This window comes from Plectropomus leopardus, chromosome 4, assembly GCF_026936395.1.
Source record: "Plectropomus leopardus strain MGB_pleo_1.0 chromosome 4, ASM2693639v1, whole genome shotgun sequence".
Lineage (NCBI taxonomy): Eukaryota > Metazoa > Chordata > Actinopteri > Perciformes > Serranidae > Plectropomus > Plectropomus leopardus.
In genome coordinates, this window is record NC_142179.1 from 13,861,736 (window position 1) to 13,873,462 (window position 11,727).

At 36.4% G+C, this 11,727-nt stretch overlaps 1 protein-coding gene across 1 annotated transcript; it reads left to right on the forward strand.

The window, feature by feature from the left end:
* Nucleotides 1-1,279: 1,279 nt before the first annotated feature.
* Nucleotides 1,280-8,427, forward strand: LOC121944885 (phospholipid phosphatase 1-like). The gene is made up of 6 exons (XM_088076607.1): nucleotides 1,280-1,765; nucleotides 4,864-5,015; nucleotides 5,098-5,378; nucleotides 6,274-6,331; nucleotides 6,628-6,804; nucleotides 7,530-8,427. The coding sequence occupies exons 1-6, from the start codon at nucleotides 1,708-1,710 to the stop codon at nucleotides 7,653-7,655; spliced, it is 852 nt and encodes a 283-aa protein (XP_087932733.1). The 5' UTR covers nucleotides 1,280-1,707; the 3' UTR covers nucleotides 7,656-8,427.
* Nucleotides 8,428-11,727: the final 3,300 nt, after the last annotated feature.

The window sequence follows — 11,727 nt, forward strand, 5'->3', positions numbered from 1 at the left end:
TGACATATTTGCCTAATAAGCATCACCATAACTCATCAAAAATAAAACTGTTACACTGATTAAATTACACTCATATTACATATTGTGGCCTACATATTTTTGGTGTATATGTATATGTATATGTGTACATATACACATGTATGATGAAAATACCATCTAAAATAACCTAAAGAAACATGGAGGAAATTCTTACACAGTTATACCTTATCAATGTGGTGTATTGATATGGAGACAGTGAACTCTCTTCTATTAATAGTAATGTACTGATGTCACCTTCGCAGACGCAGGAGGAGGAGCAACTGCGCATCGGCCGACGGCTGTCGTAGCGTCAACGCAGGCACGCGATAGGCCTGAAACTCCTATTACCACTTCCTTGTCTTGTGATGCATTCATATACACCTCGGAATTTTAAAACTTATTGGATCTGACCACTGGGAGAAAAGACCTCTCACTACACAGTCATCATGTTTACTTGACAAACAGGACTTTACTCCGGTCAGAAAATCTAATCACTGGGGACCAGACGACAAAGAGCTGTCTAAACAATAATAAATGTAGATACATGCACACTCAAAACCGCATGTAACTGTGTTTTTTTTAAAAATTTATTTATATTTACTTATATTTTATATAATATTCTATATTTACTTTTTTAAAAACGTTTTTCCCCAACATTATCAATGGTAATATAATGTAATATGATTTAAACCTACTTTTACTTTTGATACTTTAATGTAGATATTGAAAATAATACTTTTAAGTACAAATTAAATACATGGCTTTTACTTGTAACAGAGTACTAATATATTGTGGTATTACTACCTTTTTTAAGTAAAGTACTACTTTCACTACTGGCTAACACATGTAAGTATTCAAAAGAAACTCATAGTTTGATATTATAAAGAAAAAAACAGAAACCAAGATAACTCATTGAGGAGTAAGTGAAAATATTCATAGAGATGAAACACTAACTTGCCAGATATTTTAAGGATATAAAAGAGCATATACATATAACCCCCAATAATATTAGGACGGGTATGTCAGTGTTTGTGATAAAATAAATAAATGATAATAAATATACAACTGTTTAAAATGCACACTTTTGTTTAATTATCCATTGTGATCACAATCATCATTATTGTGATGTATTGCACTTTTATTATAAAACCCTCTCCACCCACTAAACGTCACAGCTCTGCAGCTCTGAGTTGCACATAAAACTACAGGTTGCCGGTTGCTGCATTCACCCTAGTGCTTATTTTTCCCAGCTGCACGTGAAGGCAGCACTAATCACAACGGCACAGGAGCGCCTGCGGAGCTCGTGCCTCACCGGTGAAGCGTCTGTTATCTGAGGACAGGGCGGTATTATGAGCTGAAGAAATCCTGCTGTGTTATGATGATTTGTGAGCAGTTGAGAGGGTGAGCGGCTCTTCACTGTGTGCTGGTGTTAGACTAGATTTAGACTTTAGTTCCGTGTTTCCTTTTTCACATTAGAGTAGTCTATAAATATTTTTTAATCCCCTTTAGCTCCTCGGACAGTCCCGGAGTAGTCTGGTGGCAGCACAATGACTCTGTTTTAATTTGTGCTGGAATAGCGACACATGTGCGGCAGATAGGCTGCGTCTCGTGTCACCTAAAACCAGCAGGGACATCCGCAGGGACGGGACATTTTTAACACAAACAGAGACCAGAAGACAGAGACGCAACATGTTTGAAGCTGCAGGGATCCCTCTCATCGTGCTGGACGTTATCTGCCTCATCCTCGGTACGTAAACCTGACCCACCGTTTGTTAAACCAACCTTTTAATCCGTTTTGTTTATTTATAAAGACATTTAAATCTCGTTAAAGTTGTCTTTCTTTGTAATCAAACTCCCACAGCTACTGTTGTGGTACAAACATAGTCTGTTATATGAAGTTTTAGCAAATCAGATTATTTGCATACGCGTCATATATACATACACACTAGGCGGCTTGAGGTTTTAGTGAACCGGGCAGGAAGATGGAAAAAAAGAGGGCAACAAAGTCCCACCCTGTGTGTGTTTTTTTCCAAGCAAAGCTGTATTTTTAGCTCAGTGTTTGTAATGTAATCACAGCACAGAGACGAGCTGCAGCGCTGCTAAATGTAACTGACAATACTGCAATTAAAAGAAACCTTTGTACTGTCTGGGAACACGGCTTAGTTTAATAGCTGGTAAAGACAGAGATATAGACACAGGCACACACACGCACGCAGACATTTTTCCCTGGGCTTAATCTGCACTCATCACTTTGCTTAGTCAGGGTCTTGTGGTTGGCCCGGCTCTGACTGTGCACCAATCCTCCCATTCTGTTTTGGAAACTAGAAGGTGTGAACAATTATTTCCAGTCACCTGTCCTCTGTTTAAAGTGTAAATATTAGTCCAGTTTAATATTAATATTTAATATTAATCCTGTCCTCTGTTTTGTAAACTCTATTATGCAGTATGTGGGACACTCCTGTAAAATCAGTGCTGGAAAAAGTATTCACATCCTTTACTTAACCCTTAAAAACCTGAGCAAACTGGCGTGATATCTTTAAAAAAACATGGGAATAAGGCAGTTAACAACGAAAGAAGAAATTACTCCAGAAATAGCAATAAATTAGTTAAAATTACATGAAAAGGGGTTTTTGAAAAATTAAAAAGAGAATAAAAAATACTAAGAAAAAAACAACAACCAAGGAAATCACCTGGAAACGTGATTCAAATGATAATAATTTTTTGTTAAATAATTAAAACAAAAATGTAATTATGATCAATATAAATGTAGTTTTTCTCTAGCTTTTCCCCCCTCATTTTAAAAATAGATACTTTTTTTTCTGTCCCCTACTTTCTTGCAATTTGTTGGACATTTCTTACCATGCTGCCTTCTTCCCATGTTTTTGAAGGAAATCTCACCAGTTTGCTCAGGGCTGAAAGCAACACAACAAAAAGTGATGTTCCAGGTTTCAAAGGGTTAAATAAAAGCCAAAATACCTCAATGTAAAAAGACTCAAAAGTCTGTCATCCAAGAGTGCGCTTAAGAAAGAGTAGAGAAGAATTACAAGGTAAATGTACTTCAAATATCAACAGTAAATATACCCATTTTGCTGAAAAAAAACCCCCCACTGTTTATGCTATATTACTCTATATTCAATTCAAATGCCTTTATTCACATCTAATATTATTTGATATTTTCTTACTGATTTATCAATGTGTAAGCAATGTTTTCCTGTTCATATTTGGGGTGGAGCTGATTTTAAATAGATTATATACTCATGTTGTTTTCTTATAACAATGCAACAAGTTTTATGTTTACATTTATATTTAGTTAGTAAACAAAACTACAACTTTCAAATAATTGTGATGGGGTAAAAAGTAGAATAATTCTCTCTGAAATGTAAAGACAGTAGTGTATAATGGTAATACTCTAATAAAGTATCTAGAGAAATATACAGTATGTGAGTTAATGTACTTAGTTACCTCCCAGATTTTTTATTTCAATGAGGCTATTTCCTCGTTGTACAAAAGTCACATAAATATCCCATCACTAATTGATTACTTTTTCTTTACTTGTTAATTCACATATATGTACATCTTGAGCTGTGCCACACAGCTGTTTTCATGATGTGATTTCTCTTTTCGGTGTATTTATACTTTTTACCTAATCTGCTTTCTGAGAACAATTTCAGTTATTCGTTTAAAATTTCATGTTCCTTTCTATCGAAATTTGATAGACTTGAGTTCTGAAGCTTAATCCTCAGATTATTCTGTAAATAAATTGTTTTACAGTAAATAATAATTATATTAACTATGATCATATCACTATCCTCTGGTCAGCCCCCATCCAATCCAGGTTTAAACTTTACCCGTTTTAAGTACACGTACGGATAAAGATAATTTAGTTGTTTGAACAGATAAAGATAATTGTGCACTTGCTCAACCCTTCTGTCTACGTATACCCGTTTAATAAGCTAATGGCATTTATAAATGGCATATCTGGATGTAAGAAATATGTTACACTGAGAATTCACACCCAGTGATTTAATACCGTCCAAACAAAAATATAAAAATGCAGCAAATTGTCAGCTAAAATACAGATATCAAAAAAAGACAGGCAAGAGAAGGAATAAATAAAATAAACTGAAAAACAATAAATCCATGGAAATTATTCCTCTTTACTCATGCTCCTCTCTTTCCTGCTGTTTATGTTGGGCTGCTTTTTAAGTGGAAGACGTATAAATCAAAGTAGTAGTTTCAACGATTAATTATATTACTACTAGAATAACTCTGATGTCTTTTACAGCCAGTTTGTCTTTATCCAAAATTTCAAAGGACAGCAGTCATCGTAATTTACACCACAGTAAGTTTAAACAAACAAGCCTAAACAAAGTTCTGTGACTCATTAAGCCAAAAAGCATAATACGCAATGATCCAACCTGGAGGAAATGCCTTTCTTCCTCATCTCAATTTACCTCTGTAATACCAAAGCCAGTCAGAGCATGTTTTATGTGATGTGGTTACATATTAACACCATAATTGGTCTCTGCAGATAATCACTCCTGCATTGCTCCACTCTCAGATACATGGCTTTTGCAATATTGCTCTGTAGTAACTCAAGGCCTCAAGCATTTCATCAGTTATCAGTTATTGTGCAACTTGAGCAGAGTGAATTTTTTCCCCTCTTGCAGCTAATTGAAACACACAAGAGTCACCAGCTTCTTTGTTAAGATAGGATACCTGTGTGATGCCAGCATATCATGTTCTCTGTGACTAAATTGTTAAATTTTTAGCATTATGTAATAGTGGTGATCTGACAAAGAGGTTGAATTTATGCTAATTATCTGCCGATATTCATTTCAACAGTTGGACTGCCATTTTTTATTCTCACCCCTCAACACAACCCTTTCAAACGGGGCTTCTTCTGCAATGATGAGTCCATCAGGTACCCCCTCAAAGAGGACACCATATCCTACCAGCTGCTGGGAGGAGTCATGATCCCCTTCACGCTGATTGTGGTACGTCAGCAGTCGTCTTCTTCCACAAGTCCTCTGACCTTTTAATGTCAATCGTTGAGCTTACTCATTTGATCTGTTGCAGATCGTCTGCGGCGAGTGCCTTTCTGTTTACCTGTCTCGCGTCAAGAACCAGTCTGTGGGGACCAAGTATATGGCGTGCGTCTACAAAGCTGTGGGGAGCTACGTGTTCGGAGCCGCCGCGAGCCAGTCTCTGACAGACATAGCCAAGTACTCCATCGGTCGTCTGCGGCCGCACTTCCTGGCTGTATGCAAACCGGCCTGGAATACCATCAACTGCAAAGCTGGTGGATACATCGAGAACTTCACCTGCACTGGAGAGAAGTTTCTGGTAGATGAGGCCAGGTAATAGTCCTGAAGATGGAGTAAATGAAAACCATGAAAAAGCTACTTCTTTATTTTTTAGGAGGGCAAAAATTCATACATTGCCTTTTCTTTGACTAGATAATAACTGATTTGTTAGCAATATAATCTCACTTAAAGAAGCCTGATCATTTAAGAGTACCCAGATATTTACATTATTTTGCAATATGTGTAATTTCTGTGGACAATATGGTTAAATGCCATCCAATAAAGCTAAATGTAACTCATAGTTTCAAGCTGGCATTCCTTAAAGGGATACTCCAGTGATTAAAAGAGCTCTATACAATATTCAGAATTAAAGATATAGTGCAGTAATGGCGTCCTGAGCTGAGAATTAAGTCATGGTCCCTCTGTGTGTGTTGTAGTCTGAGCTTTTCTCTCCGTTGTGGTGGAAAGTCCAGCTGCATTTGAGTCTCTGTGTGTGTATTCCACCTGTTAGCTTATCACCGCTGCTCTGCACTGTGCTTAAACCGCAGTAACTGCTGATATTTGGATGCCATCATTGTGGAAGTGTAATGTTAGTTCTGCAAGCACTGTTGCTTTAAGTATTGCAATTAAAGTTGTTCTCGTAAGAGACAGATTAAAAGGAAGATAGTCAAAACGGATGCAGTCAGCTGAGATCCATACCTGATAGACACCCCTTATTTGTGTTTTCTGTTGAGATAACACTGATGATGTAGAGTTATTTTCTCAGAAAAAGCTCCTGCTAAGTCACAGCACACATTAAAGATTTTCTCTTTAATCTATGTGTAGATTTATATCTTCGTGTTAAAAAAAGAGTGATAGAGTTTGATTATGATAAACCCTCTTTTTTATTAATTTAACTTTAATAAGCTGATGATGCCTAATTTCGTTCTCTCTTGTTTATTTTTTGCAGACTGTCCTTCTACTCAGGTCATTCATCTTTCTCTATGTACTGCATGATGTTCCTTGTAGTAAGTACATTGTTTTTACTGTAAAACTAGTGTCTGAAATGCAAAAAAGGTCAATTTCAATCTACAGTTTTGCTTTATTAGCTTTATTGTCTATATCTGGTTTCATAAGCTAATGCAGTCAATTTTACTCTAAAAACTTTTTTGGTCACTGTTTAAACAGACCATAAACTATACAACTCTGCAATTGCTGCCACCACCTGTACTGTAAATATTGCCTTGGGCAATATAAATTGTATGCCTAGGTGTGACCCCACAGCTTGTTTCTGTTATTGAATCATTTCCTCTTCCTCCTGCAGCTGTACATTCAAGCCAGACTGAGGTCAGAGTGGTCTAGGCTTCTGCGTCCCACCATCCAGTTCTTCCTGATCGCCACTGCGGTGTATGTGGGTCTGTCCCGAGTGTCAGACTACAAACATCACTGGAGTGACGTGCTCACTGGCCTCCTGCAGGGAGGTTTAGTGGCTACTCTCACAGTACGTTTCATCTAAAGGCACAATGTTTTTTTCTGAGAATGATCACAATTAGCATTTGAAAAAGTCAAGTTTATTTATAAAGCACAGTTAGAAAGAGCACATTGGCTGCTTTTAAAATGTACAGCATGCAGTTTTACCACTTTTGTTTCCCCCTTAAAGACCTTAAAGGTGGAAAAAAAATCATCTTACAACGTAATGTCAAACAGTGTGATACACTATAAATTCTGTATCAGCTTGTTCCAACTATTCATGAATTATTTAAACCCAAAAGCTTCATATTTGATTGCTTCCCCATTGAAATCAAGTGGAAATATTCAAGGCATGCCACTAGAACTGAAAAACAAATTTATTTGGGTTTGAACAATAAATGAGTGTGAGGCAGTGATATTGAATCTGTCAAAAATACTAAATAATTATAGAATAATGAATAATTTATTAAAAAGCAGCTCTATTTGTATGAATACAGATAGATTACAATAAAAGGGTAAAGAGATTAGAGATAAAAGGTAACTATTCATCAAAAAGTAATTATGTAGTTGCAAAGGTGATTATAATTATATATGTATTATTTAAATTTAAATAAAAATCACCTTTTAAAAAAGCAAAAAGGCATTAAAGAGTCTATAAGCAGGGGTGTTTTTAATAATGTTGACTCTACTTTAACCATGTCCAATTCCAGTAATACAGTAGAATGTATTTTAATTGCATTGCTTGCTTCTCTGCAGGTCTTCTGTGTGTCCAATTTCTTTGAACAGCCAGTGGACCCAGTGGTGTCACAGGAGGAAGGAGCCTCACACACCAGTTTACAGGAAAACCCCTCCAATGGGAACCACTATGGCAGCACTGAATGAATCTGAGGCCTCAGAGACAATAGTGTAAAGGACCTTTATCCCTTAAAATGGTCAGGGAGGACCTAAAACACATCAATGAACTGCAAATGTTAACTGATGGGCTTTTTCTGTGCATTTCTTCAACTCAGTTTGCACAGTAGAAGCGACGCTGCTGCAGGATTTAGCTGCTATTTTTGGTGTGGTCGGTAAACTTTGATCAAAGGAAGAAAAGTGCACTACAGAAGACAGTTCTTGCACTTTACTGAGATATAAAGAAGCAGAACTTTGTGCCGGTAAATCCAACATAATACAGCTTACTATGAATGACAAAACAAAACACAGCATGTTGTGCTTACCTCAGAAAAAAGTGTGAGCTTGTTGGAAAATGTTGTTTCTAGTGTATGTTGGTCTGATGTTGCCATCATGAATGAATGAAATTCCTTTTGCCCAGAATATAATGAGCGTCTGTGTGCGCGCTGCAAGCAGGCTTGTAGAGAGCCTGGCACCTGTGAACAAGAAAACCTGGACTGTCCTTAAGTTTCAAATGGAGACTGAACTCAGAAATAATATATTTTATGTTGTTAATGTTGCTACCTGCTGTTATGTCCCTTCCCTAATGTTATTTTATGTATGAAAAATACAATGCATTGATTTTTTTCCCCTTTTTACAGTTTTCATCAAGCTGTGTATGTTTTTGTCAATGCAAAAGCTTTAAACAGTATTGTTCTTAGCAGTACTGGGAAAAAAATGTGTGAATAAAGAGAGCACCGGTTTGCTACTTTGCTACAAAGGAGGGAAATGATTTCTGTGTGATATGTCTGCAGAAACAACAAAGCAGATATAATGCAAGTGAGTGGAGCCTTGAGCACGCTGTTGATAAATGAAAGTGTAGATTTTCTGCAGCAGAATAGCTGATTTGTGTTTTTCCAGTAAAACTGCAGCCTAAGGCACAGAATCAGGGAAGAGAAACCAAAGTGTGATTCAGGTTCATTAATGCAGACCATTGGAAAACAAAACACTGCTTTGGGCGGGTCATTCATGGTCTCTGCTGACAGACCAAAGGAACCACAAGCATGCAAATGTCCCTATTCTAATGTCAATGAAAAAAACGTGTTTGGAAAAAGCCGCCTTGTCTTCACCAAAGGAAATAGTCAGCAGACACGACGCTGATCCTTGGCTGCTAATGTCCGAGGTGAAGATCTGCTTTAGACTTTAAATCCTATTACAGCGACCGAGAGAACTAGGTTTAGATTAACGCACAGTGACAGCAAAAAAACGCACTCATCAATGTCAACTCAAGTCTACAGGCTCCTGGCAAAACCACTTATGTGATTCTTCTGCACTCATTATGTGTGTAGGTGCTAAACACATTTCCAATACAGGTTGAAGACAAGCTTTGGCCTTTTAAGTCTTAACTGGAAGCAATGTCAAACTGTGGAAACATTACTGGACAACAATTTCCATTATAGTGATATAGAAATATATTGTAAGGTGATTAAGTAGGCAAACAGTAACAGAAAAACTGAATTCACAAGTAGTATAGATTGTAGAAGATGTCCTTTGAAACCTGAGCTAATTGGTTTGGTTTTTACAAAATGAGGGACTTAACAAGAAAAGTCTCAGAAATAAGCATGAACTAAGTAAAAAGTTATAAGAAAATTTCCTGACAATAAGCAAAAAAAAACAAAACCCAAAAAACAAGCAATTGATCAAATCGACAACTCTTATTCCAGGTTGAAGCAGGAAAGAGCAAACAGAAAATCACATGACCAAAACAAGGATCCAATAAAGACTAAACAAAGACAATAAAGAACCAGGACTTGAATACAAACTAAACAGATGAGGGGATCATGTGCAGGTGGAGGAAAAGGGCATAGAAGCTCAGGTGAGGGGAATAAGGTGATGAGGCAGAAGAACAGGCAGGAAGCTGATTGGCTGAGAGAAACTGGGGAGCAGGAAGGACTAATGAGGCTGATGCAGAGCAGGTGTGTAGATGGTAAATGAGGGAAAGGCAGCACAGGAACACAGGAGGAGAAAACACAGAAACCAAAAACCAAGAAAACAAAATCACTAATAATCTGACCAAGTGAAAACAGAGACAGACTAACTCATGATACAATTGGTCCAATCTTCCCAAAAGTCTGATGAAATCAGGACACAGCAGACTGTGACACCTTGTTGCTTCTACAATTTTGTAAGTACATGAAAACCAAACAAACATGGACGCCTCACATCAGCCTTGTGGTTCAATGTTGTTTGACCTATTTGACTGTAAATAAAGATATAATAAGAGATATAGTATAATATATTAAAAGATATAACGGTGTCTTTATTTACAGTCTATGGTTTAACCCAACATGAATAGACATGATATAAAATTTTCATCTTTCTTAACCTTAATATGGACAACTTTTTTGTAGACTCTTGCAGATGATTACAGTAAACAGTCTCTGAACTCAATCCTCTCTGTACAAAAGTGAATCTGTAAAGCGGTGAAAATTTCAAAATGCCAAAAAGTAAAATGTGATAACATTAGGAAATGTACAACGTTTACTGTAAATCTTTATTTGTAGTTTTTCCTCTGTTTTGCTTATATGTGCAAGGTAGCGGCTCTGCTAACCAGTTTGTCACTGTCATGTTTTTTCTCTTTGGTGTTGTGCACAAGTTAGAAATTTCAACTTGTAAATGAAGAACTCCGACTTTGAATGGAACACAGCATAATTGTCAAAATAATAAAATACATAACAGTTTGCCCAACAATACTTACAGTTAGGCAAATTTGAATGTCATATTAGCGTCACATTAGCCTCAGACAGCTAGCGAATGGCTAGCTTGGTTAGCAGTTAGCGCTACTGGATTGCAAATCAACAGTCACAAAAAATAGCTACAATAAAAACAGAACCGACAAATAATTTATCTGTGGAGTAGCCATAGACTGTAAAAAAGTATACATAAAGTAAATATATATATACAGTCTATGGGAGTAGCTGAAACATGTCTATATTTGCTTGGTGACAGGTCTGACAAGATGGCGGATGTAACATCATTTAAACTTTTTAATTAGTAATGGAACTTTGTGAGCAGTGGTTGCTACAGCAACAGAATGTGCAGCTGAAACCACCTGCTGGGATCAAATTACTCGATCCAAATTTCATCCCGAGCTTCGTTTCACTCTGTTGTCTCAAGTGAAACTGTTTCCCAGTTTCAGTTCCTGTTAACACTTCACTTATTCTCAACCTCGATTCAGAAATAATGTCACGCATACCTCAGCATGTCATTTTGTAAGAATATGTTGATTTAGGAAATCCCTCAGAGACACTTGCTATTGTCTCTTTATTGACAAAACTCTGCTGACCCTATTGAGCAAATGTGATTTAAACGCCACCAGCACCACAGTTAGTAATACCTTGGGAGTGATACAAGAATGGGTGTTTCTTTCCAGACACTTTAATTTCAAACTATGCAAGTGATGCATAAAGTGAAATGAGCAGGAATGTAGAAATAGGCTAGGCCTGAGCAAAAAATTTCCTTGGAAACTACAAAAGAAAAACAAAACAAAACAACTATTTAACCATTTGAAAACTGACCTTTGACATGTGAAGAGGGCAATTGGCAACTTACAAATTACCCAAACAATTCAAATAAATTAGTGAAAAAATAAATAAATAAAAATAACATTAAAAAAATACAAGTCAGTTCTAAAAATGTATATTAAAAAAGACCCTCAAATGTAAAAAAAAAATAATAATAATATTAATAATAAATAAATAAATCATATCACTTGTAAAAATGGCTCAAACAATAATAATTCTCTAACATTATAACAAATATATATCTGGCCATTTTTTCCCTAGTTTGTTTAAAAAATATTGAATAAATCTACTAACCTCTTGCCAAGTTGCTCACTGCCTTTTCACCCATGTTTTTGAGATACAGCGAACCGATTTGCATAGGGTTCAAAGGTTGCGAAACTTGTAAAAGGTGTCTGAAGAACAGTGATGTCTGTACAGGTTTGGCAGGATTAAAAACAAAGCAGTTTATATACATTAAGGAACATTCTACTATATATTGATGAATTGTTTTGAAAACCTTT

Excerpts from the sequence above, each read along its gene's own strand:
- LOC121944885 (XM_088076607.1), top strand. The coding sequence starts at position 1,708 with ATGTTTGAAGCTGCAGGGATCCCTCTCATCGTGCTGGACGTTATCTGC. Across the intron at positions 1,766-4,863 it reads CGTTATCTGCCTCATCCTCG|TTGGACTGCCATTTTTTATT; the intron begins GTACGTAAACCT and ends TCATTTCAACAG. Across the intron at positions 5,379-6,273 it reads TTTCTGGTAGATGAGGCCAG|ACTGTCCTTCTACTCAGGTC; the intron begins GTAATAGTCCTG and ends TATTTTTTGCAG.